The sequence below is a fragment of the Microtus oregoni genome, unplaced genomic scaffold, assembly GCF_018167655.1.
Source record: "Microtus oregoni isolate MIOR12 unplaced genomic scaffold, Mior012 000012F_ref0000307, whole genome shotgun sequence".
NCBI classification, from domain to species: domain Eukaryota; kingdom Metazoa; phylum Chordata; class Mammalia; order Rodentia; family Cricetidae; genus Microtus; species Microtus oregoni.
Window position 1 is genome coordinate 13,050,690 of NW_024543071.1, and position 27,126 is coordinate 13,077,815.

A 27,126-nucleotide genomic window follows, 5' to 3' on the forward strand; every position below is an offset into this window, starting at 1 on the left:
TGTGTGTGAAAGAGGAGGGAGAGAGAGAGAGAAACTGAATGGGTGTGTATGAGTGTGTGCGCGCGCGTGTGTGTGTGTGTGTGTGTGTGTGTGTGAGATTCAGTGTAGCACGAATGAGCTATATGCTTGGGGACATGAAAAGAGGCCACCCTGTGAAGGGCTTGCATGCAGGTTAGGATAATGGGCCTATCTAGTCCTGAAAATAGACAGGAGCACTAAAGGGAGCACTGGGGTAAAATCATCAGGTTCAAAAGGCAAACAAATTTAATAAATCATTCTTATATTAATAAGTATATGTAGCTTGCTAGAAATTACTGAAATAGATTTTGCAGGCAAATGACAATCCCAGAGTGCATTGGAGCACTAACCTTGACATTCCGAGCATAACACTGACCTCAACCAAAGGACTGCCTTCAGCGCAGGCCCCCACGTCCCAGACACTTCCCCCACCTGTTTTGGGTGTCCTGTCCATTGAACTTGGAGACGTTTTGGAAATACACAGCTCTTTTCTTTGGAAATTCCCAAAGCTCCTCTCCCTTCCCTGGCCCCCAACTCTGCAGTAAGGCTCCCCCACACCAGGAAAGGGTTCTGAGCAACAGTCAGCCAAAGATTGAACATAAAAGTGCCCCGGGCTAAGAGCCAGAGGGTCTATATTTAGAACATTTTCCTCATGGCCTGTTTCTCCGGCAGACTCAGCCTGTGCGTTCTAGGAGAGCGTTAACAAAGTCCCTGGGCTGGACAGCAGAGGAAGCAAGGTGCTCTAAGACCACATGCCAGTAGTATAGGCATCATCTCTAAGACACAATTATTTCCTCTGCTTTCTCTGGGCGCTCCTGAAACGAATTAACAATTTAATCCAGCCATTCCCAGCCACTCCCACAAGCTGTGGGAATGTGCTGTCCACAAAGGAAGGCTTGTTGTTTGTTTAAAATATGCAGGCTACTACGTTGTACACCCGTCCTTCTGTGCTCTAAAAGCGACACTACCTCGACTTGACTAATGGAAAAGAGAGCGCCCCCTACAGCATTCGGGCATCTTCCTCCTTTGTGCCTGGTTCCTCTGGCGAAGAGACAATGCGTTCTTTAATCAGAAAAAGTAGTGAACTGTTTGAATCCAGTCAAACTGCAGGAGGGAAAGCGGCCGGCCTTGGGTCTCAACTTACGTTTTCCTCAAGGGACAAAATAGGTAGCCCCAGGAATTCCACCGCTTGTAAAACGCGCCACAGAAATGCGGGTTGACTTGCACTAGCTTAACCCTTTTCATTCTGAGGCCCAGACCAGCTTTTAAGGGCGTCCTTCCCGGTTCCCCATCTTGCCTTCCCTATTTCTTTCTAGAGGCCGGATCCTTAGCGCCAGGTCGCTGTTCAATTCCACTGTCCTTCCGGGAGCATCTGGGAGATCACGGGAAGGGTCTCCGAGGCGGACCCAGAGTCCCTCGGCCGCAACCCGCACGGTCGTCCTTAAGGACCTACGACCGGCGCCAGTAAAGGCGGGCGTTTTGTTCTTATAAGGAGCAAAAAGTTTCCGTGACAACGCGGAAATGAGTAGTTTTGCAGCCCAGTAGCGCGGGGCGAGAGAGTCCAGCAGGCGGGAGCCACCGCGGTCTGGTCGCTTGCGTCCCTAGATCCCGAAGCCTGCGGTCCCGGGACCTCGACGCAGCGTGGAGCGAGGCACCCTCGATACCCCTACGGCTGCCACGGCCGAACGTAAGTGCGGGACTCTCGAATGTGAGGCTTTGCTGCTCCCCAAACTCGATGTGTGGAATGAAGGGCACGCAAGGGACTGGGGACTCCCACAGAGTTGCGCGGGAGATCGCGGCCAGGAGCGCGGGGTACGACGAATGCGGGATCCTGGCCCGGGCCGAGCCCAGGAACACCTTTAATGCACGCGTGCGAAGTGGGCATTGTTTTCCTCATCACTCTTCGTGGGTGATGCACTGGGGTCTCTCCTCCCGGGCGCCCCGGAGCCCCCGAGTGCCTCCGGCAATCTGGGAAGCAAGCAACTTGTGCTCCCCGCGCTGCCGGCTTTGGAGCCCCTAGCGGGGGCCACGTGTTTGTGCGTAAAGTCGTGACCTTTCATCTCTTAAACCGGGTCGGGTGGCCGAGCCTCAGTGCTGGAAGAAAGGAATGGGAATGACGTTTGTTTCTTCGTAGCTTGTCTTGACGCAAGAAGGTTGCTTCGGGCCGGATGAAGCCCCTGCCACTTCCTCTTTCAGTACTCCTAGTGGAGTAGACCTTATGTTCTGCAAAACTTTCTCCTGGGCTCAAAGTCGCTGCCTTTGATTCCCGGCCCCAATCTCGAGGCCCACTCTGAGCCTCCTTCGTTCAGGCCGCCAGGTAAATGGACTTAGAAGCCCCTGGCCGGTTCTCCGTACAAAATGGGAAAATATTGGCCAAACCAGGGAAGAACCTCGATTAGCCTTTTACCCTACTGCCTAGTATGAGAATGGCCACCCTTCCCAGAACAGAAGGGAGCCAGATACTAGTACCATATAAATCAACGTTGGGGGGCTCTCTGTTGTGTTTTGGGTTTCTTCTCTTTACAAACCTGTTCTACTTTGGGGAGGCTGCCGGTTAAAGCCAACACAGCTGCTGTGGTCCTTGGTCCAGGTCAGCAATGACAGGGGTGGCCGCTGTCATTCACCTCCTGGTGCCTGCCTGCCGGCCTGGTTTGCATAAGTGGTCCTGTTATTTGCTGATTCCCTGTGAATCGCTGCTGTCCTGGACTGTACTGCCTGCAGATTTTCCACTTGTGGGTAACCATGTGGTGGTTATACCCTCACTCTGGATGGATCCCTGGGGAAGCTGGGAAAGCATTTGCTCGCACACTGTCCTCACTGTGGGGAATTTTCAGAGACGCAGCAGTTTCAGGCTCTGGTGTAAAGGGGGCAGAGACCTGAACTTTTAACCTGATGTCATCACCCCAAAAGTCGTTAGCTCTCCAGACCATGAGCGAAACATAAAGGGTGTGTGGGTGAACTTTTTAATCAGAGGGCAGGAAGGTGCGGTAGCTTCTGGGAGATAATTGCTCACTGTCTGCAAGAAACCTGGTTTTATAGTTTTCCCTTTTTGAACCCTCTGGGGTTAGTGTACAAAGGGATCCTGTTTGATAAAAGTGCACACTGTCTCCAAGGAGACAGTGGCATGCACCTGGCATTCTGCAGCCTGCAAGAGCAAGGTTGAGCCGGTGGAGCACATACTAGCCCAGTTCTCAAAGCCACAGCACTGGCAAACCAGACTTGTCCAGAGGAGAAAGGCTAAGACTGTGTGGACAGTGGAGAAAGCACTTCTGGTGAGGGAAAAGGATTACACCATACGTAACCCAGGGATGAGAAACTCAGGGGCGTGGCTATGGCTGTCAGGTGTTCCAAGCATTGAAACTTGATAAAAGAAATGGCTTGTTCTGTCTGGCCTCAGATTCCCTGGATAGAGCGGAGATAGGCTCGATAGAGCACAGCCGTCAGAGCTCAACAGGCGATGTGCCGATGTGCTGGTCATCAGTGTGAGCAGAGGTTGTGACGGGGGCAGTGCCTTCTGGGTGCATGGCTCCGTGTTTCCCTGCTTGGAGGTGAGAGGTACCTCCAATAACGGTCTGAGGCTGTTGCAGCCTTGAGGCTGTAGTGGAGAAGTGTACTAAGCCAGGGTTAGGTTTTCAAAAAATTGAGCTGTGATTCATGCCTGGTGTTGGTCCATCTTGAATGCCCTCATCCAGTCTTAATGGCATGGTGAGGATGCTGAGAGCTGATGGTGATCTCCAGAGCCATCAGTACCAACCCAGTCTGTGTGAATTAGAATAAGGTCCTCACTCCTAGCAAGATGATGCTGTACGGTGCCATTTAACATAAGGGCCCCATAGCTGAGCAGCCTGGTTGTCCTTGCTCCACCAGCCTGGTTCTCTTGAACAATATGCTAACTGGACAGTCATTCACAGTTGCCAATTATTAAGAGTTTAACATGGGCTGGAGACATGACTCAGGGGTTAAGAGCCACTGGCTACCCTTCCAGAGGGCCCTGGTTCAATTCCACAGCACCCACATGGTGACTCACAACCAACTGGTAACTCCAGTTCCAGGGAACAGACACCCCCTTTCAGTATCCAACAACATCAGGCATGCAAGTAGTACACAAACAAACACGCCAGCCAAACACCCATATACCTAAAATAAAAATTAAAAAAAGATGGCAGACTCATCCAGCTAGGGAAGAGAGGAAGGAAAGAGACAAGCCCATCCCTGGTGGGTGATGTGAGCCTTGGCCCAAGCATCAAATAACCAACCGTTTTGATTACTGAGTGGTATGGAGTGGCAGATCCAGTCTGCATCCTGAAGTGACAGGGATGAGTAAGTGCCACCTGGGTGTGGTGCAGAAGGAAAAAGTGACAGCCACATGCAAGGTGGGGTTTCCCAAGAAGTAGATGGTGATAAGAGAGATCAAATGTGCTGACTTGCTCATCCAAGCCGTTCAGCCCCTCTGTGTCCTCTTCCTGCCTCCATCAAATCCTATTTATCTGCACGTATCCTTCCCAAAACCATGAAGGAAAGCATTTCTAACACCCCCTCTCTCCACTCAGAGTCAAAGATTGCTTGGCTCCTGTACCACCTGCCTCGTGCTTCATTAATTGAGAGGAGTGCTTTAAAGCATAGACCATCCAGGGTGTCTTATGCCAATAGACTGATTGCCTGTTTACCTGAGCAGAGCACATCACAGGCCTTAGCTCCTTATAGCTATACCCACCATATACCCACCAAGAAACCTACGGTGCACTAGAAGATGCTTCCTGGTAGGATTTCTCCCTTTATGTTTTCATAACTAAGCTCCTTCCCGTTTTATTTACTTATTTGCTTAGTGCTTTGCAAGCATTAACCCTCAGTTACATATATTCGCATAAGGTAAGCATTATACAATCTCAGGGTTTGGGGGCTGTGCACTCCTCTGCATGCAAATCAATAGGGTATTCAGGTGACTTGGGTGAGCCAATAGACGCCAAGCACAGAACAAAGAAACAAGGTCCTTAATTAGCCCTAAGGCCCTGGGGAGTGGGTGAGTACAAGGGCCACTTAGAACCCCTGCTTAAGCCAAGGGAGGCCTACCGAGGACAGGGTCTGCTTTGGCTGCCTCAAGCCACCTGCCCTGCCCAGCTGATCTCTCTCCCTGTTGTCTGTCTGGGGCCACTGTGGGTTGGTGATGAGTGAGCCATATCTCCAGGTGCACCACCTTCACGATGTGGCCTGCATGTGCTTTGACCCGGATAGGGCTGGGGTGAGTCTTGGCTCCACCGCTCTCTAATTGGGTGTTCTCGATGGTTGGGCAGGTGCTTTGTCTATTCCAAGTCTCAGTGCCGTCTTTAAAATCAGGATAAGCCATCTCAGGGATGAGGTGGGGAAAAACCACTTAGCTCAGTGCCTGGCCCAGGTCAGTGTGGCTAGTCTAAGCTTCCTTCCAGTCCCCATCAGGCTAATGCTTTGTCCACTGAGGTCTGGACAAAAAAACAAGGCCATGAGGTTCTAGACTTTCCCACCAGGATGGATGGGAGAGCTTCCTTGTCTCCCAAAGCTGAGGATGAAGGTGACCTTTTGGCCTGAGAGAAAACCAGTTTCAAGCTTGGCCTGCCACAGGTGCCCAGACAGGAAAGCAGGGTGGGGAGGCCTCTAAAATAGTCTCTCGAGTGTTCAAAAGACCCTCTTCTAGGGCCCTCTTCAATGGTTTAGGACCCCTGATATTTCCCCACAGAGATAATATCTCCCCTATGCCAATGTGCCTCACCCAGTGATGTCATTGGAATGGGAGCTACTCAGCTGGCATCACTGTTGCCCAGGCAACACCGCCACCATAAGGCAGACAGGAAGAACATGAACCACCCTCAACTGTAAGACACGTGTTGCAGGACAAGGATCTAGAAGATGTAGCCACCGCAGGTGGGTTTCTCGGAGACTGCAGAGAGGGTGGGCCGTGGGTGGGAGGCGAGTGTGTGCTCTGGGCTGTTGAGCTGGTTGGTGGGGGGTCTTGAGGCATTAGGTGTGTGTCCCAAGGGGAAGACACACCGCTGACTGCTTTGTTCTCTTTCTCCTCTGAGCCATATCGACTCCATACGGGGACTTCTACTCCACAGCCCAAATCCCCATGGAGAGGTGTGGGTTATACTGGTACAGAGACAGCACTGGGAAAGCAGCTTTCCCGTGTCCTCATACTTCGTCCTGACTACAAGGGTTCTTCACTGATTAAGCAAATATGACAAACGTGGCACTATGTTAGGAATTCAGTAACCTCGGGGAGCTTTGTGGCAGGGAACAGGAGGAATGTGTGGAAGCCACCCTCCAGGAGGTAGACAGCCGCTTATCACCAAGTTCTCGCAGGCCCCGTGGGATTCTCCAAGTGGTATATCAATCCTGTAGAGTCCCTTTCTCTTCAGGAGCTTGTACTGGTATTTTCAAGATACTTGGTCGTTTGGGAGTGACAGTGGAGAGGGCAGCCACGGTTGCTTGCTGTGTACCCAGGCACACACTGACGACGGCACTGTGCACCCGACTGAACGCATGGCGGTTGCAATTCTCTTAATTGCTGGCCCATGGCTTCAGTCTCACCTTCCAAGGTGATGCCTGCTGCTGTCCTTCAGAGGGAATTCCTGAGTGAGGGCTGCCACAGGCCACCGCTACCACTGAAAGGCGCTGCCCTCCCAGAGAGAAGTGAAAAACCAGATGGCATGGCAGGTCCTTCTCTACAGAGCGCCAGGACTCAGGCCTTTCTTTCAACTTCAAAGGACCTGAGTCGGTCTGCTCGGTGCTGCTAGACATCACTTCAGGGGCTTCTCTGATGTCTGATGTCCAACGTCGGTGGCTAAGGTGATAGCCCAATTTTTTATAGGAAAAATTTTAGGGTCCTCAGTGAAAACTGAAGTATCCTTGCCTGGGTAGACAATTTGCAGGCTCACTCTTCTACTTGGAAAACTGCCCCCCCCCCCAAAGAAAAAACCCACCTCTCAAAACCTTTCCTTCCTACAAGCAGAATGATCTTTATGAAAAAGAGCGGTTTCGTGCACCAAACATCTGCTCCCAGCCAAGCCTGCGCATGGCCCTTCACAAGCATCTGTTTCTCTTGCTCTCGGCAGTCCCGTTTTCTAGATCAAGCAACAAGCTCAGACTCACTCCGTCTGAGCTTGATTCCAATTTAGATCAGCTGCTGTCTCCCAGGCCTTTCTCTCAGCCACCTCAGGCGTCTCTGCCTGGACTCCATAGAAAGCAGCATGTAGAACCCCACCGCTTGGGTGTTAAAAGTGAGAAGCTGGAAGACAGATCACCAATTCCAGGCCTGAGCCTCCCATCTCTCTCTACTCTGTGACGTTAGCAGAGGGGACGGCTTTCCTGTCTGTTTAATGGTGGTGGTAGTGGTTACCACATAGCATGCAGTACACACTGAGATGCTCCCATAGGGGAAAACACAGAGTTCATGCTTACTGAGTGACTCACTTCTCATGACTGACCACTCATGGTTTGCCCGGGAGGAGAAACGCTATTCCAAAGCTGTCCTGAGTGCCACTGTGGATAGCCAAAGAAAGTGCAGAAGAGTGCCGCGTCCAACTTGGAAGGATGCTGTCTGTCATCATCTGGGCCCTGCCTGCAGAGAGGACCATGAGCTCATAGCACGGTTCCCACGGGAGCTTGTTTCAATAGCCCTCTTCTATAGAGAAGTCACCTGTCGTTCATGAACGCGTCTTTTGTTTGCTGAGACTTGGTTCTGAATCTCTGAGGAGGCAGGAGAACACCCTAGGCTAGAAGGGAGGAGTCAGGGGATGCCCAGGCCCCACCCCTACATCCCGCCCCCTCCAATACCCTGAGTTTACCCATGGCTGCTTCTTCCTTATGCTTGACCCTAACACATACAACCCCTTCCCCCTGTGCCAGAGAGCCCTGTTCCTTATCCTAATGACTGTGAGAAGGCTTACCCAGGTCACAGGGTCTCTCGTGAGACTCAGCTTCATGAGTTCACTCAGAGGCTCATGCCGCATGTCCCACAGGTGTGGCATGAGCAATATAGCATCATGGATCCTGGGAAGGAGACTCCATACATCCCTGTATCCATTCGTTTTTCAGCAAGCGTTCTGAGCACAGCCGTCCTTCATGCTGCTCAGAAACTCTTTGGAGACACACGATGGTTAATGCTGGCCCCCCTGGAATTGGGGGTCAGGATGCTGCTGAGCCCCCTAAATCACTAGACTTTCTCTTCTCCTTCTGTGACCTTTAGAAGAAGGTAAGGAGGTCATCAACAATGTCATTTCCAGAGCGCAGCACCCAGTGTGAGGCCTCCATACCTCACCAATGAGCTGTAAGCCGTGGAGCAGGTGTGCTGATGTCATAGCACATGGCAGAGCCAGGATTCAACAACCGGTCCTTCTGATCACAGTATGGCCCCTTTACTGTTCTCTAAGCTTCTACAGACTTAAAACTCTTCCTAGCATAGAGCTTTGGACTATTTCTGGGTGACCTTGGAATGGGGAAGGGGCAGAGGTTTGTACAAGTGAACTTATGGGTGCTAACAGATCAGTCATGGTTCTCGTGTTCATCTGGACACTTAGGATGTTCCAGGCACAGCCTAGGTACAGCATGTATTTTCACACGTGGCCACTCGTCCCTGTGACTGGAAATTGAGTGGTGGCGGTTGCCATTGCTGTTTTGCTCCGGGTAACTCTCGAGAAACATTACTGGGTCCTCACGGATACTTCACGGAGTGACTTCCATAGCTGTTCCAAGCTGGACGGTTCGGGTTCTCTGCGCTCCAGAGAGAATTGGTTGGCTTTGGCCAACAGGTGTAGGAGGGCAGACAGGCAGCCATTCTGTTGTTCACCATGGGTGAACAGGAACCTGAGGTTCTGCACAGGCAAAAGCTGACCACAGCTCTTAGTTTTTTACAGTTGGGTTGGCTTCCCTCCTCTCTGTTCCTCTTTAAAAAGATGAAAGGGTTTTGAGATCTTTTCAGGCTCAGACACATTCTCTCCCTCTACCTCTCTCTCTCTTCTATCCCCTCCTTCTCCCCCCCCCCCGTGTGTGTGTGTGGGGGGGGTGTGCATGTGTGTGTGAGGCCTGAGGAGCTTCCTTTCTCTCCTCCTCTTCCTAGCTCGTTCAGTTCAGACACTACTTTCAGGTCCTGACTGAGCCTAGGGAGGATGAGCTTGTGGGGCCTATAGTAGGGGAACAGACCTTTCTTTGGCTGCAGAGATAGGTGGGGTTGACGGTGGGAGGGCTTCCTCCTCTGTGTCTTAGAGGTGCAGGAGAATTCAGATAGGCTGTCTTCTGAGCTGACTTTGTTACCAGGCAAGGATCAAAAAGAAAGTGGCTCCTGGGCATAACAATTCCTATAATTCCCTGATTCCCAGCTGCTCTGGAAGGGGAGGGTGGGGAGGCGGGGCAGTGGGGGAGGGGAGGAGCCTGGGAGGGCTTTTGTTTTCCTTTGTGTTTACTCCTTGGTTCTGCTCAAGCCTTCTTTCTTTCTCTGACTCCAGCAACTGGGTCTGCTCTGCTCGGGCTTTCTGCTTCCACTACCCTGGAGCCTCTTCTGCCTGCTCCACTAACCAGGGAGCCTTGGAAGGCAGCGTGTATACAAAACTCAAGCTGGAGAAACAGGAAGGGGGCAAGTGGGAGCCCCCGACATGCCCTGCCCAGAGAGGGGGAAGGAGAGCTGTGTGTGTGTGTGTGTGTGTGTGTGTGTGTGTGTGTGTGTGTAGGGGATTCTACTCTGGGAAGTGCTTGCCTGAGCCAACCCTATACAAGCCTGGGAAGTGGTTAACAGGCCATTCCTGTGAGTCACAGTGCCTGCTTTAGAAACTTGTGTGGGAACCTTGGGGGTCTAGGGAGGCCCCTCAAGCCAGTGCACACTTTAGGAAAGTCGTGGAGAGAACAGTCAGTGAGAGATGGATAGTCAGTCTGTGGAGGCTGCTGGTTGTGGTGTGCCCAGTGTAGGCTGAGTTTTTGGCTCCAGGAGCGCCCCTCCCTTGGCCCTGGAGAAACCTCACCGCCTAAGAGCTGCAGCCAACTGCTGAGGCCAGCTGCTGTGTACAGGTGCAGGCCTGGAGCTGGAGCGGTTGAATGACCTCAGACTGTTCCACTTGGACGCCTTGGTCTCCTCCCTACGAGGTGAGGTGGATGGCACCCTCCCCCGAGGCAGTATCATGGGATAAAACACTAAGGACAGAGGCCCAGGCAACCGAGCACTTGGGTGTGCCTGGCCCCTGTCAGGGCACACCTATGAGAAGCCACACCTCCAAAGGCCCGAGACACTTGCCCTCTTCAGAGCCTTTGTCTGACTCCCTTCCCTTGCTCTTTCCTTTCAAATAAGAGGGAACTGTCTCAGGTTGGAGGCACCTCGAAATGCTTTTGGGGAGGGGTTTACAAAGAAGACTAGTTACCCAATTTTACAGAAACGGAGGCAAGGGTAGAGAAGGGTGGAGAAACCTGCATGAAGTATTTAGAGGACAGTGGATGATCTGAAGTGGCCAGGCATTAGGGTTCAGAGAGGGACCCCTGAGTCAGGCTCCGATGGTTATGAGACCTCAGGCTTTGATCTTGTTGCATGGAAAGAGGACTACGCTCAGGTAGGGGAGAACTTCAGGATTGGAGAAGCAGGCCGTAGGAAAACAGAGTACCAGGCCCTCGCCCCAAAGGTCTATGCTGGCTCACGCATCATTGGAGCAAAACAAAGGTCAGAGCACAGCCAAGCAGAGAGCCTGGGGAGGTGTTTGCTGCAAGAGAGGGGGCAGGCTACTTTCTTGTTGAGACTGCACCAGCTTCCTGAGACTGTTGTAATGGAGTCTCCTTAGAAGGACCCTTCCTTCTTTCTCCCAGCTCAGATGTCCCTTGATTGACACAGCATCCCCTATCTAGATCTAGGTTTTAGTCTCCCGTTACTTTTTCCTCTGCCCTATCCTTTCTACCTCTCAGAAGGGCTTGGGGACCCATTTGCATCCAGAATCTCATCCTAAGCTCCTTCGTCTGAACACCTCTACAAAGTCCCTTTATCCAAATAAGATTGCTTTGGGGTCGGGATATTAGCCTAGAGTCACATCTTCTGGCATTCAGCCCACAGGGTGACTGCTGGATTCCAGGTGTCCTAAAGGGAATAAATGAGAGGAAAGGAGGCGTGGCCAGGGCTCAGAGATACAGTCTTCCTCCTTCCCCTACCCCTGACCTTCTAGTCCCTAGATATCACAATATCTGTGATACCCTTGGGCCTGGTCCTCTACTGCTGGGAGTCAGGCGGAGGTCTGGACAGGGGAACACCTGGTCCTTCCTGGGAGATTGATGGTTTCCCTGCCATGGTTGATGGTGGACACACCTACTAGTGAAAACGCAGACCAGGAAGGATGTAACCCTCCCACCAAGCCCAGAGTCCAGGCTCCTGTCCTTCCTGTCCCTTGACTGCCCTGGCCACTCTCATGACCCCAGTCCAGACAAGAGGATTGACATCCTGATGGCTTCCTTAAAACCCCTTCCTCTTCCAAGAATGCTTTTGGCAATATGACCTGGTACCGCCTTTGGGTCCAGCCAGCATCCCCATGTGGGCTCACTGGTGGTCTGCTTAGTCTGCCTAGGTCTCCTCTGACTCAGGTAGAGGAGTTTCTCTGATCTTTGAGAACCACAAATTTTTAGCATCATTTCTGCATTATGTATACTCTTGAGACCAGAGTCTCTTCGAGTTCCTGGAGAAGCTGTGGGGAAGAGAGCAAACACTTCTGGCATCTGGGTAAAGCCCCGCGCACAGTCCTGGCATGCAGGCACCCCTCAAGTGCTGCCATGACGATTCTTCCCAGGGTGGGTGCTTGGCTGACTGGGAGACCCGGGAACAGTCAGGACTGGGCTGGAAGCGGGTCTTAGGCCTAGGCTGGGGAAGTAATTAATAGTTAGGCCAAGTGGTTGCTGAGGGAGTTGGGGGCAGGAAAGTGAGGCAGATAGCAGCAGAGAAGAGGCCCAAGGCTGCCGCTGAGGGGCGGCAGACAGAGTACACAGGCCCTGGTGAACCTCTGAAATACTTGATTGGACTCAGGTACCCTTAAAAGAATGTTTTGAAATAATAATCAGTCCTTTAAAATGAAGGATCCTGATAAAAATCCAAATTATTGGCTTCTTTTAGGGAGGAAAAGGGTTCTGCCATTCTGGTTCACAGAATGTGCACTGTGGTGGCCACTGCCTGCAGGAAAAGCATGTGTCATCCAAATGGCCAGGGCCCCACTGCTCAGCCCTCCACAGCAGGCTAACTTATTTTTCGCTGCTGTCCTGACCTGTCTCCCCACTTCTCCCCAACAACCATGGCTTCACAAGCACTATTGCAGGGAGACCAACCGGAAGAAGTAAAGAGAAAGAGGCAGGTGGGGGAGGAAGATGGCAGCTGAGGCCAGGGCTGCAGGATTCTGAGTAACAGGTGGGTAGGGATGGACCCTACCCAGGTTAGGTACCACATCCTTTCTGCCTCCTTTCTCAATTATTCTTGTTGGTCTTCTTCCTTCCTCTTTCTTAACTTCCTTTCTTTGTCCGCCCCTCCCTCTCCTATGAGGACCAGAGGCCTGCATGGCCCAGCCCCCAACAGAGATGTCCTCCCTGTCCCCACGCAGGTACAAGTGAAGAGTAGTCCAGTCAGAGATGCTTCAGTGGTCCCTTGTGGCTCCCCTGACCCTTGCTTGGACAAGGGCCAGCTCTATCAGGCCCTTCTCCTCCCCCATGTTCTAAAAGGGTAGTAGGTACGGTAGAGACAGGTGGCTGGCTGCCATATCTGTATCTTCCCCGGGCATCTTCCATGGACAAGCTTGGGGCAGTGTTGTTTCCAGCCCATGCACGGTGCCTTGGAAGCTGCAGAAGAACACTTGGTTGGCTTTGCTAGACTGTTGGTGAGGAAGCAGAACTAATGAAGACACGGGCATAGCAAAGGGCAGGACTGTGGTCTAAGGTTACAACCGGATTCAGAACCGGGTGAGCAGTGATCCACTTGCTCCGAGAGGAAGCTAGTCTCGCACTAGGGGCTCCACTCCTAAAGAAATCGTGAGATTGGAGATGGGGTGTAGCGCTGAACTATAGGAGGGTGTCTGCTCTGGGCTCAGGCTGCCCAGGCTCAGCTTCCAAACTCCCAAACTAAGACAAAGGCCAAAAAGGGCTCTGCAGTCAGCAGAGCCTTCATGATGTGGCCCTGAATCTCCAGGGCCTAGGAAGCCTAAGAGACAGTCACCCTGGTGATATGGTCAATTGCCACTCACATTGGGGGCCATGAGGCACCCATTAGGAGCAGGAAGTGATGGACCCGTTCACTCAGTTCCCCAGTCTCCTGAGGAATGGAGACAGGGCAGAGGAAAAGGCCTGGCTTGGCTGGGGTGATGCTCACTGACAGTCACACTGCAGATCGTCTGGATGATGCAGCTGCCAAGCTGATGTTCTGAAAGTTAAAGACACTCATACGCAGAGTTCTTAGCACTGTGTCTGGCACCGGTAGATAGCGTGTTCAGAGGGCCTGACACGAAGTAGCTCTCAATAATGAAAGCTTCTTCTGCTATGCTTCTGCACAGAAATTCCTACCAGATGTCACCTGGCAGGGCCCACGGAGGGTGCCCAGTCTGCCTCAGCCCCCACTACATCACCCTCCAGGTCCAACCTAGCTCTTCTTTAGGCCTCAGTTTGCAAGTCCATAAATTGGGCCTAGATTAGTGCAATTCTAAATTCTTACTTACTCAGTATTGGCTTTACGTCCCTGACAAAACTGGATATCTTTGACTGGAATTGGAAACCCAAACGGAAGGCCGGGCACACAGAAGGATTCAGCACAGACAGGATAGCCTGGGTCTTCTTGACTCCCTTCTTGAAGGAGCCAGAATTTAGAAAAAACACACCACTACCACCCCGAGACACACACACACACACACAGTAAGGAAGCCATCAGATGTTCCTCTGGACTCTGCCTCTCCGGGACTGCTATTGTAATTAATTAGCAGAGCTAATTACATCTGACAGGCGGGGCCAGACAGGAGCCCTTGGCAAGTGCCGGAGTCCAGCTGGGACACTGCCGGAGCCTCACTTCCCTTCTCCCCGGAGGGTACCTGATTTAGGAACCTGACTTTAGGATGGGTGGTCCTCAAACTTGAGTACTGAAGGGCCCAGGAACCACCAGGTGAGTATGCTAAAACACCAGCGTTAGGCCCCACCCTGGTCTTTCTCAATGCTGGCAGAAGGTGGCATTGGAAATGCGTCTGTCTGGCAAACACCCAGGTACTGCTGCTGCTGGGAGCCTTGGAGACCTGTAATCCCAGAGGGAGGCCCCGTGTCACTGAGGAATGGTCTGAGGCGCTTTAGTGGCTGAGCCGTGGTGGGCAGCAAGCTGCTGGTGGGGCATGAGGAGGAGAAGGGCACAGGCTTGTTGCAGAATTCTCTGGAAGGAGGGAACGGAGTGAGTGTGGAGCTGAGGACCTGACGTGCCCACCAGTGGGTGGGGCCAGAAGAGCCTTCAAAAGACAGGAATATAGCTCTCTGTGCTCCCACGTGCCCCAGTGAGATGTGTGGGGCTGTCTGACTCCCCGCCTGGACTTTCCTGTCAGGGATGGCACTGTGCTCATCACTGGAGAGCCTGAAGCATCCAGCCTTCTCCTCACACTCGGGCGCTTGGCCGCGCAGCAGCAGCATGGTGGGGAAGCCTGGGTGAGGCAAGCAGAGCCAGGCAGAGCAGCTGGAATTCCAACTCACTCTGGCTTCCATAACCACATGTCTAGAAAGTCTTCTGAGCTTTGATTAACCCATCTGTGAACCAGGGATCATAGCCACCTCTTGGAAGGTCACAATGGTCACTGTGGACAGTGCCAAGCGCATGAGGGCTTGTCGGACAGGAGCTGCTGTCAATAAACTGCCAGAAGTGTTTGTTCACCAAAGCCATAGTGAGGGATGCTCTGGGGTGCAGGAATCAGGGACCCCTTAAGTAGCCACCTCATGTTTTTCCTCTGACCAGCCCTACAGGAAAAACTCGGTAGAGAACCTGTCCCGGCCACCGCATTCACCGAGACACCCAGGGGTCACCATCTTCCCCAGCCTCTGTACCCCAGGACCTGGCTCTTTACCAGGCTAAGTTTAGCCATATGAGCCACCCTCCCTGTGGGTGAGGCTGGAGTAGAGAGGAATTCGGCAAACTTCCTGTCGGCTTCCTGGCAAGCAGGAGAAAGCCCGCCAAATGACCCAGGTTTATTCCCAGAGCCAAGGCTGCCAACAGATGTCACAAACCACAGGTGTGGGACAGTCGCAAGGCTGAGAGCTTTGGGACCAGCAGAGACAGATGTCCTTGGAGTGCCCTTTGGGTAAGGGTGTGTGTGCTTGTGAGTGTGTGTGCACATATGAGTGTGTGTACATGCATGTATTCCTGGTTTACGAGAGCTTTTACATCAGAATACAAGGCCTTCCCAGCTCCTGCCCAGGGCCTTCAGGGCAGGAAGGTGCCTGTTAAGTGGGTTGGGAACCGGAAGAGAAGAGGCTTCGATCCCAGCTCTGGCAGACTGGCTGGCAGGCACAGAGTGGCTATAAGCATTCAGTATCTTGGCCTGGCCCTCCCACCCCATCCTTGGGGCTCTGCTTACAGCCTCCACAGAGGTAACTGGGTTAAATCCCTGGGAAGGGGGTGATTGCTGAGCAGGGTGAGACATCAGGACCTCCCTCATCACAGGCAGGCCCAGACTCTGAAGGAGTCCCCCCATGTGCTGGGGGGCAGGGAGGAAGGAGCGCTGTGCCCAGGAGCAGCAGGAGCAGGGCAATGTTTTCTGCTACCACAGCACTTTCCAGCGTGCATTCCTCCACACCCCAAGACTTGGGCAGGGCTGGGGTGCTTGGCAGGTGAGAAAACAGGCCAGTGGAGGCCGAGGGAAAGAAACTGTCACATGTGGGGTGCCTGCTCTGTGCCGGACACCATGCTGAGCACCCGTGTGCACTCGACCTTAGCACCCTTATGAAGGAGGAGTCTTCTTCTTCTTCTTCGGGGATGAGGATGGGAGCCCTCGAGAAGAGAATGATCCGCCTGAGAAGGCGCCACCGCCAGGGGCAGAGCCAAAGTTCAAAGCCAGGTCTGCTGGGCGTCTCTAAGGCAGGACGCCTTATGTCTGTCTGCTGTGTTGTTTGTCTGGTGCTCTGGACAAGGTCTGTCTGTAGCCCCCATGGGTGCTGCCTGTGTCCTTCCAGAGCCCCCTGCAGGCAGGGACATCTGTGTATTCCCACCCAATCACAGCTACTCTTTTGATAAGAGCCCTCAGTCAGTGGCTCAGATCTCACTAGGGTTCTGAGGGCATTGCCTTAGTTGGGCTTTACAACACCAGGTATCTCTCTTCCCGCCTGATAGATGCAGAGGATGGGAAAAACCGTCATTTGTCCAAGATGCCTATCCTTTTCCTAACTTAGTCTGTCTCCTCCAAGTGCTCTTGACTCCCGGGTTTTGAGTTCTGAACAAGGGGGCTCCTAGAGTCGAGCTTCTAGCAGGCATAAGGCCTTGCTCTGGTGCTATAGTTGAAGCCATTGTATGAAGGGGAGGAGCATTTTCCAGTCCGGGGCTTCGTGTTGGCCACACTCCCCGTCTGATGGCCCATTCTCCCTCCTCTATTGATGTGGAAACCGACTCCTGTCCACGGGAGCTCTCAAGAGTACAGCTGGGCCCAAAGGCCGCTACCTGCGTTACCGGGGCCTTGAAAGACCTCGGAACTGCCTATGGTCACCTAGCTAGCTGGCTGCCATCTGGTGTTACACTGCGGGTACTCCATTTAAAGTCCACAACCATGCCCGTCAGCCAGCCTCACAGTTCTGCCGTGGGCCACCCGGGTGGATCATCCTTGGCTGTCTCTGTGTTGTGGAAATCATGGCCACTCAGTTTCTGTGGCTATCCAGCATACTTTTCCTCCCCAGCTCGGGAGTGGGAAGCTGGCTGGCTGCCCCTGGACTTTTCCCCCATCCTACCTCTTCCTCCATCTTACATCCTGTGCTTTCTCCCATCCCTGGCTTTCTGCTCTGTAGAAACCTATGAGCTCTTCAGAGCTCAGCCCAAACTTGTCTCCTCTGGGAATTCCCTGGGGCTAGCCTCCACTCCCTAGCTGGATCTTGCTGACTTGGGCAACTGTGTTTGGGGTGGAGCTGTGTGAGTCACCTTTGAACAGTGGCTTTCCCTGGTCAGCAGCCAGCACAGGCTGCCAGTGTACATGTTCCCCTTGTTGGGGAATCCTCACCTGCTGGTGAACCCCTTTATCCGGGTACCATGAGGGTAAGAATTTCCTCATGTAAATTCAACATCAGAAGACTCAAACCAAAGGGCCTAGAAATTCCTGTCAGCCGGTGCTGGCTTGCCCCCACGGGCTCTTCTCTTTGTTGTCCAACAACACACTCAACTGTTAATGTCTAGATGATCTTTCAAACGTAAATTGTATTTTATATGATGAAAAGAACAAGAGAATATGAACAAGGGTGGAGAGTTACGGCTTAAGAATAATGTCTTTGGGTGTCAAATGATGAGTCCAGAGCTGCGACGGGTGGTAATAACTGTAAACTCGACCAAACCTAGAATTGTCTGAGACATAGGTTTCTGAGCATGCCTGTGAGGGAGTGATTGTTCTGAACACATTAATTTATTTGGGAATATTTGTCTTAACTGTATCAGAGGATCCTGAACTGTATTAGAAAAAGAAAGTGATCCAGTTTTCTTTATTTTGACTGCAAACCAAATGCGACCAGTTCCCCCAAGTTCCTGTTGGCATGGTTCCCTTGCCTCAGAGCTTTGCAATCATCCATTGTGAGATCGATAAATTCTTTTTTTCCTTAAAAAAAAAAAAAGATCTTCCCTCTCTCTGCCGAGGTCAGGAAGGAAAGAGACAGGGCAGGTATGGAAAGGATGGATGGTTAGTTCTCAAGGCTCCTGCTGGGAGAGGAGAGGGGTACAATGTAAGGTTATGCTGAGGTGCCCCTTATCCTAGATATGTGTGCATGCACGCACACGCGTGCGCGCACACACACACCACTAAGGCCTTTCTGAGGTCTCTCCCTCCACTCACCACACATCACAGCTATAGCTCCTGCAGCAACAGCAAAGCTCACAAGAATTTCCTTTCCTTTGTCACAGTGTTCGACAGGAGACCCAGGAGCCTTGGGATATGATTTTGTTTCTTCCCTCGAGTCATCTCGCATTACAGGAGCCCTCTTCTGCTTCTCCTCCGAATATCCTCATCGCCGGTATAAAGTTAAATAAGGGTTGCTTGACCACAGCACTGTGATGTCATGGCAGCCCGTCTGATGACCAGGGTGGCTCGCTAGTTACTAATGAGTGGGTAGTGTATACCGAGAGGATTATTTTGGACAGATGTATGACTCATATTTCATGCTGGAAAGAATGGAGCACCATGATTTCAACACCTTCCTCAGAATGGAACTTAAAAGTTATAGTTGACTCTAAGGAACTTTTTAAAAATGGGAAAGGGTTATTTGTCTGCACGTATGTCCATACCACAAGCATGCAATGCTCAAGGACACCAGAAGAGGGCATCTGAGTCCCCTGGAGCAGGAGTTATAGACAGTTGAGAGCTACCATGTGGGTGATAGGAAACAAATACCAGTCCTTGAAAGCAGCAACCTGTCAGGACCGCCAGCCCACATAAACATGGACACTCATTATTAATTATAAAAGCTCGACCTTAGCTTAAACTTGTTCCTAACTTGTTCTTATAAATTAACCCATCTTTTAAATCTATATTCTTCCACATCTGAATGGCTACTCTGCCTTTCTTCTTCCTAGAGTTCTCTCTCTTTCCAGAAGTCCTGCCTATACTTTCCTGCCTACCTATTGGCTGTTCAGCTTTCTATTACACTAATCACAATACATCTTCACTCAGTGTATAAATATCCCACAACAGTAACCAGTGCTCTTAATCACAGAGACGTCTCTCCAGCCCTAGATGGCTGGGTGATTCTGGGTGAGGTCAGGTGGGGGGGCTAGGGTTCTGTATTTAGTTGTCTGTTGGTTTGTTTTGGTTTTCTCTCTCTCTCTCTCTCTCTCTCTCTCTCTCTGTCTCTCTCTGGGGGGGGGGCGCGTGTGTGTGTGTGTGTGTGTGTGTGTGTGTGTGTGTGTGTGTGTCTGTGCCCTGGAGAACTGAAGACAGAATAGGACATCAATTCCTCTAGAACTGGAGGACAGGAGATTGTGAGCTATGTGATATTGGAGAGGAACCAAACACTGGTTCTCTGCAAGAGCAGCAGATATGCTTACCTGTTAAACCTGATTCTGGGTCCCTAGCAAGATTCCAGGTGATGCTTCACCAGTGCTCTGTGTATCACAGTTTCTCTCACAAATACTGCAAGAGGTTAGCCTTTCTCCCAAAAGTTATTTAAGGCTTAAAAATCATTCATGCTAGAGAGACTGTTAAGAGGTCATTCGGAGTTCAAATGCTGAGGTAAGAGAAGCAAGTGGCATCAATCCCGTGACCCTCTGGGGATATAATTACCTTTTTCTCTTAAACCAAGAACCCTAGGCCCAGAGAGGTGAGTTAACACACCCAGCACCACACTGCCAGGAAGACGCGTTCACTAAACAAAATTCAGCATGGTGGAAGGCAGTGTCTGAGGCCGAGGAGTTTGATGGTTGGAGAACAACTCACATAGCTTGCAGAGAAAGGATGCCTGCACTGACCCGACTGGAAAAGCAAGAAGTAATGGTGTCATACACAGCTGAGTGCAGGGTGTGCTTTAATCTGTGTTGATGGCGGGGTCCCCTTGCTGGTGGCGGAAGAGCAGCCCACACTGTAGAAGTAATCCTGTTATCAGACAGCCCTAGCTGGCCACAAGGAAAGCCTTTCTTCCCATTGGCTCAGAGCGTTCATATATTCACCACAGAACCAATCGCTGTGGGTGTAGCTGTGGCTGTATAGAGTAGTCTTGTTGTCTCGGGACTGGCGTCTGGATTTGGGTTTGGTCACCTGGATCTGAGATGTAGGTTTATATCTAACCCAACCAAAGGACCAGGAAGAGAGAAGGTTGATCCTCGGGGTAAAGACTGTTCTGACCCCATCAAGAAAAGCTGTGTTCTGCAGACAAAAGAAATGTCTGCGCATGTGTAAGCCTGAGGCTGGGCCAGAGCACGGGAGACGGTCACAGGAGACCCCTGGGGTTGAGGGTGAGGACCCGCACCACCTCTTGGGGGCAAAGGTTGGTGCAAGGCTCCAAGGAAAAGGGTCCTTGAAGGAAACATAGGTGTGACCAGCAGTGTCTTTCTCTGTTCCTAGGAATACTACAGCCATGGCCCTGGGACTTTTCCGGGTATGTCTGGTGGTGGTGACAGCCATCGTTAACCACCCTCTGCTGTTCCCCCGGGAGAATGCCACAGTTCCAGAGAACGAGGAGGAGATCCTCCGTAAGATGCAGGAACACCAGGAGAAGCTGCAGCTGGAGCAGCTGCGTCTGGAGGAGGAGGTGGCGCGGCTGCTGGCCGAGAAGGAGGCCCTGAAGCAGGCCGAGGAGGAGGGCCAGCAGCAGCGCGAGGCCTACACTGCCTGGAACCTCTGGAGCACTCTCTGCATGATCCTCTTCCTGATCATCGAGATATGGCGGCAGGACTACCAGGACACACCCTTCCCAGAGTGCCCGGCTGGAGATGAGGATGAGCTGTCTGGACTGGGGGGCGCCCCACTGAAGGGCCTTCCCCTGCCCAATAAGGCCACCCTGGACCACTTCTATGAGCACTGTATCCGAAGCGCCACAGGTGATGCTGCCCGTACCAGGGAGTTTGTGGAAGGCTTCGTGGATGACCTGCTGGAAGCTCTGAGGAATGTCTATAGCCGAAACACTGACATGGAGATGGAGGACTTCATCGGTGTGGGTAGCATGTATGAAAACTGGCAGGTGGAGAGACCACTCCAGTGCCACCTGTATGTACCCTTCACACCCCCGGAGCCCTACAGCTTCCGCCCAGAGCTCTGGTGTTCCAGCCTCTCGGTGCCCCTGGATCGGCAGGGATATGGCCAGATCAAGGTGACCCTGGCCGATGGAGACCCTCTAGGCTGTGCCTGCAGCAACACTAAGCTCGGGGAAGATATGCTCTGTCTCCTCCATGGCAAGAGTGGCGGGGTACAGCCCAGCAGAGGTGGAGGTGATGAGATGAAGGACTTGCTGTGTTCCAGAGAGTCCTCACATCTGGACGCCATGCAGGTCATGAAGTGGTTCCAGGTGGCCCTCACCAGAGCCTGGCACCGCATAGCCCACAAATATGAGTTTGACCTTGCCTTTGGCCAGCTAGACACCCCGGGGTCTCTCAGAATCAAGTTCCGCTCAGGGAAGTTCATGCCCTTCATCCTGACTCCTGTGATCCAGTGTAACGACTCCGACCTATACTTTGTCCCACAGCTTCCCAAGGAGCCACACAGGGGACCTCCAGCCTCCAGCACCGACTGGTTCCTGTCATTTGCTGTCTCCGAGCAACAGTTCCTCCGGATGATGGGGAAGGCTTTGCCGGAGGACGCCTGCCACCTTAGCTGTCTGCAGATCGCTTCCTTCTTGCTCTCCAAGCAGAGCCGCCTGTCAGGCCCCAGCGGGCTGCACAGCTACCACCTAAAGACGGTCCTGCTGCACCTCCTGCTGTCCCGGAAGGCCGCTGACTGGAAGGCCAGCCAGCTGGGTGTGCGCTTGCAGGAGCTCTTCCGCTTCCTGGAGAGAAGCCTCCAGGAGAAGAAGCTCCATCACTTCTTTGTGGGCAACCACAAGGTGCCTGAGGCTATGGGACTCCCAGAGGTCGTGCGGAGAGCTGAGCCTATAAACCTCTTCCGGCCCTTCGTTCTGCAGCGGACTCTTTACCACAGCACAATGGACTTCTTCTATGAGATGCTGAGAAATGCCCCAACGCTCATTAGTGAATATTCCCTCCATGTCCCTTCAGACCGTGCCAGCCCACCACCAAAAGCTGTCGCCTTGTAGACCGTGAAATGCGATGGCCATGGGGACAGCATCCCCTGTGTCTACCCTACCGGGGTTCTGTAACCCCATGCAGGAAACACGGTAGGCCTGGAGGGGAGCTGAGGTTCAGCGTGTTGGGAAGCCAGGTCCTGGAGAGTGAGGGAAACAAAATTGCAACTGGACACTGGTTTGCCTTTCTGCCACGGGGGCTTGTTGGTGAAACGGTTGTTTAGGTTTGGGCACCGATACTTGGCAGCTTAGTTTTCGATCACCATGAATGACCCAGATGCTGACGGAGCTGTCTCCCCGGCACTGAGTTAAAGAGAGGCAAGCGCTGATTTGAATGTAATCCTTTTTGCATCACAGTCCATTCTGTGCTTCAGATGACAGAGCTTCTGTTAGGATGTTGTTGAGGATCCGATTAAGACCCAACACTCTATTCTGTGGTCTCTTGGCCCCGGTTGTCTGCAGCTGAATCACGAATGGGGACAGATGTGGGAACTCACAGCCTTTGGACCACATTGTATACAATAACAGAGGTCCCACGGTGGCCACCCGTTTTTAAATGCCTGGCAGAGGTCCAGGAGCCCGGTGGCTAACGTCTCCATTACACAGAAATGGGTACTTGGTGGTGGACAGTCTACAGCTGGCCAGTTTTTCAGCCACACATCTTACTCAGGTGCACACCTTCTCCCTGTCCCTTTACCATGTACCAGGTCCTGACCACCGAGGGTGTCAATTACCACATTGATTGCTGGCTCAGAAGCCCCTCCCATCTCCATCTCTGGTCTTCCCAGCCAGCAGTGTGGTAGAGGGGCACAGATACCTGTGTCTGCCTTGCACTTTGGCCCACTTTGGAGAAAGTTACGGGGCCCTGGGGCAAGGATACTGACAGCTCTAAGCTATCCTCAGGGTCCCGGTTACAGGGAGTGTAGGTTTATAAGTCGGAGGTTCTATGAGAACTCAGTTCTGGTCCATGGGCCCAAAGCATCTCGCAGGTCTTGGCTTCAAGAGGGCATCATCCCTTGGTCTCTTCTGCATAGGCCTTGCTGACCTCATAGATGACCCAGACTGAAAGAACATGATGGAAGCTGGGCTCGCTGGGGATCCATGTGATGACTTCCTGCACAGCCTGGAACTCTAAAGAGTGCTTTGGGCTCAGACAAGTACCAGAGCTTTAGGCTGGAGCTGGGCTTCTGTCCAGGCCTCTTCCAGAGGACCCAGTGGCCTCTTCTCCTTAGCAACCTTTACAGTGGACCAAAGAAGAAACACAAATGAAGAACCAGGTGGCACCCGCTAGCCCTCCAGAAGTTAAGATGACAAGCCTTTCAGGGAACAAAACCAGGCTTCCCACAGCTCCACGCAAGCTTCCCACAGCCTCAGAGGGCTCCAGAAGATGGACCATTTAGCCACCAAGCCTAATCAATGGTGAAAGGGCCTACTGTATGCAGGGTAACCAGAGACGCTAGGATGCCTCAGTGTAGGCAGGAGTCAGTGAACATAGGTAGTCCGCCCCTCCACAGCTTCATGGGGGACCCTGTAAACAAGCCTCCTCAAAGTGTGGCTCTGTCTGCAGCCCTGAGCCACCCTGTCCAGGTACCTCTCAGAGTCAGGGCAGACGTCCTTATTTATTGTCATCTGTGCCTTGTCCCTGTTCATTCAGATCCCGTGGTGCATCGAAGAGAGCCCAGCAGCCAAGAACCAGCTTTCAGAAACCAAGACCAAACCCCTCCTGAGCCTCCCCTTTCACTTCTGGGAGAAGGGCCACAGGATGAACACCTGGCTTCTTGTTTGCTGGGGCACTTGGTGGGAAGAGGCGCCTGTCGTGTAACAGGGCTGCTTCTGAAGCAGCAGGCTCTTGGGGTTTCGTGCTGCCTTATTTATATTAAAGGAAGAATTAAATTCTCATAAGGCGTGGAGTCTGCTTTTACTTCAGAAAGTGTTTTAAAGCAGAGTTGGGCATGAAGGTAGATTTCCTCTTGTCAAGCAAAGCTTTCAAACACACACACACACACACACTCTTATACCCTTAGGAAATTTTTTTAAAATAACAAAATGGAATGCTTCAGCCTTTGAGGCAGCTCGTGCACTGCCTGCAGGGTCCCCCACGTGCCTTTGAAAGCCAGCTGCAGGGCAGAGTCCAGCACAAGCCCTTACTTCATAGAGCCAGTTTATGCAAAAGCAGGGAGGCCCTGGAACAAATGAGAAGCTTTTGTTGTTTGGAGAATCTCTCTTGAACCTGGAGCTCTAGTCCTCTGAGCACATGGGACCTTTCCACAAAAGATGATCCCTTCTCCCTGCCCCTTTACACCAAAGACTTACTCTCCCATCCCCAAAACACGCAGGACAGCACCAATCTCTGCTCACTTGCTCTGCTGTAGGCCCCAGGACTGTTTGCTGCACCTGGGTAAGGGTGAGCTACTTAGGACCATGAGGTTGGTTATGTTAGGGGAGGGCATAATGTCCCAGGCCAGGGCCTGGGAAGATGACTCAGACAGTAAAATGCTAGCCATATAAATTCAGGGACCTGAAATTAATCCCCAGAACCGACGTGAATATCTGATGTGACAGTGGGGACGTGTAATCTCAGACAGACAGATGAATCCTCAGGGCTTCCTGGCCAGCCAGCCTAGCCTCGCTGACCAATAAGATAACTCCCACCTTAAAAAGCAAGGCAGTCCATTCCCAAGGAAAGACACCAATGCCCTGTGGCCTACATAGCCACAGTCCTCTGTACTGGGGAACTTTTATTACTACCATGAGATACCCAAAGCAAATCACTTAGGAAGTAAAGGGGTTAATATAGAAGGCTCTAGATTCCAGATCAGGCAGCTGTATTTGACCTCTGGTGAGGATGGCAGACCTATCCCGCTATAATGGAGACACATGGAAGAAGTGTTCCCTGCTTTGACTGAGGTTAAAAGCCAGGCTGGTACTTTAAGGATAACTTTTGTGAGAACTAGCAAAAGAAACCATAAGAAACAACCCGAATCTCCTTCAAGGACCCCTAATTTGAGGTCCTCCCACGAGACTTAGCCTCTTAAAGTTGCCACAACACCACACAACGACCAGACTTCCAGTGCAGGAACCGTCGGCAGGTGTGGAGTGGCAATAACATCCAAGCTATGGCTCCCTGGAAGCGGCACGTTGATCCATTATCAAAGCTGTTACTCAAATCACCGGGAGAGTCTGGCCAGTTCCCTTGAACCTGAACCTGCATGGTGCTCACATCTAGTCTGAAGTGACCATGCAGAGCTCTAAGCATACCCCAGTTGAGGAAAACTTGCTTCCTCTCAAGAAAACTCAAATGGGCTGCTTTGTCGGAAGACAGACCTGGGTGGGGGAGGCTGATCCTTTTGCTGGGGACTTAGGGTCACTGTGGTGCCAGCTGTACCACAGTTTTCCCTGAATATAATTGTGGTCCCACAGGTGAGCAGGGCATCAAACTGGGGAGTCCCTGATTTCTGGCAGGTTTGTACAGGTCCAGAAGCACTTCCTGGGGGCCTGATGCATAGGAGGCACTGATTGAGACAGGAGTGAACAGGACCCTGAGAAGGAAGAGCAAGACGCCCTTCCAAGTTCTCCTATGAGAAGCACCACACAGGGGCTGGAGAGATGGCTCAGAGGTTAAGAGCACTGGCTGTTCTTCCTGAGGTCCTGAGTTCAATTCCCAGCAACCACATGGTGGCTCACAACCATCTGTACTGAGGTCTGGCGCCCTCCTCTGGCATGCAGGCATACATCAAGGCATATGTTGTATACATAATAAATAAATAAATCTTAAAAAAAAAAGAAGCACCACACACACACACAAAGACTAGAAGGGCCTGAGAGTGTAGCTCAGTTAGTAGGATACCTGCCTAGCATGCATGAAGCCCTGGTTCAATCCCAGGCACCACCTAAGCTGGGTATGATAATATGTACTTACAAAGACTGAAACCCAGTGTTTATGGGGTCCAGCACATCCCCTGAACGACCCTCGCTATCCGGATCACTGGGAACAAGCTCCCAGGATCCACTGCAGGCCTTCAAGGTCTTGCTGGGGTTAGGCCCAGGAATCTACATTCTGCCAGACTTGCCCCAGACTTGCCAGCTAAGAAATCCAAGAAGGGTGGTTAGGGAAGACCTGGGAAAGCTTGGAGAAGGATGGGCAGCCATGTTTCAGCAGTCCCTGCAGTGATGCAGCCTTCGGCTCACACAGGCATTAACTCCAACTCCACACCGGTTCCTGATGTGGGTGCTCTTAGTGCAATCCCCATTTTCCAGGCAAGGAAATAAGAAGCAGAGGTCAAGAGACTTAACTAGGGTCACATGGGGGTACATAGCAGTCAGGATTCCAAACCAGCTGTCCATCAGATTCAAAGAAGGAATATGTATTTGTAATACCGAGAAATCACAACGTTAGGAGGGAGGAGGGTCTGGAGGCCAACCAATAACATCTTGAATGCTAAAGTAAAATCTGATTCATGCCGGGAGGAGTGGTGAACTGGGGATGGGTTTCTGCTGTTGTTGCCTGATTCATCTACAGCTACAGAGTAATGGGTACCAGGCTTTTTTTAGGCCGCCGACCAGCTCCCCAATCACGACGCACTGACGTATGATCAGCTTGGGATGCTCTGCCTTAGCTTAGCTCTTATTTTAATCTGTTTCTCTGAATCCACGATTTGCCTCAGGACTTTCTCTCTCTCTCTCTCTCTCTCTCTCTCTCTCTCTCTCTATATATATATATATATATATATATATATATATATACACACACACACACACACACACACACACACACACACATATGGTACTATTTTATAGCATGAGGAAACGTAACAGATCTTGCCTGACTAAAGTAATATTCCGGAACAGTAATGAATTATGAGCTCACTGTGACGGGAGGCGCTGAGGAGCAAGTACCTGTCCTCCAGAGCAAGGACGAAAGCAACAGTCAATGAGTGTCCAGTCTCTGCGAGGCTTGGATTCAGAAGTCTCTTCTGCAGCCTAGTCTCCATCTCCTTGGGGAGCTGGGGGCTTGCTTGGTTTGGCCGGTAGTGAACTCCAAGCAGAGCCGAGAATCATTTGCAGGGAGAAATACGTGCCTGCAGCTGCCCTCATCCCTCTCACTTCACCCTGCTTTGTCCTGCCCAGGGAGGGGAGTTTTTAGACTCAGCTTTTCTCAGTGCCTTCTAAAGATAGCTGTTCTCTTAGCTAGCTAGCGTTCACACACAC

The 27,126-nt window shown here is 51.9% G+C and overlaps 1 protein-coding gene across 5 annotated transcripts; it reads left to right on the plus strand.

Moving 5' to 3' along the window:
• Nucleotides 1-1,560: 1,560 nt before the first annotated feature.
• LOC121454806 (inositol 1,4,5-trisphosphate receptor interacting protein) lies at nt 1,561-23,817 on the plus strand. 5 transcript variants are annotated; one of them, XR_005975328.1, is made up of 3 exons: nt 1,561-1,705; nt 20,247-22,011; nt 23,573-23,817. XR_005975328.1 is itself a non-coding variant. In XM_041662226.1 (3 exons), the coding sequence occupies exons 2-3, from the start codon at nt 20,260-20,262 to the stop codon at nt 21,928-21,930; spliced, it is 1,476 nt and encodes a 491-aa protein (XP_041518160.1). In that variant the 5' UTR covers nt 1,561-1,705; nt 20,247-20,259; the 3' UTR covers nt 21,931-23,817. The 5 variants fall into 5 exon arrangements, 4 of the variants coding, with proteins under 4 accessions (XP_041518160.1, XP_041518157.1, XP_041518158.1 ...); XM_041662226.1 differs by having other exon boundaries at nt 20,247-21,168; nt 21,364-23,817; XM_041662224.1 differs by lacking the exon at nt 1,561-1,705 and adding exons at nt 2,197-2,335; nt 18,095-18,204 and having other exon boundaries at nt 20,247-23,817.
• The last annotated feature ends 3,309 nt before the right edge of the window (nt 23,818-27,126 follow it).

Excerpts from the sequence above, each read along its gene's own strand:
- LOC121454806 (XM_041662223.1), top strand. The coding sequence starts at position 20,260 with ATGGCCCTGGGACTTTTCCGGGTATGTCTGGTGGTGGTGACAGCCATC.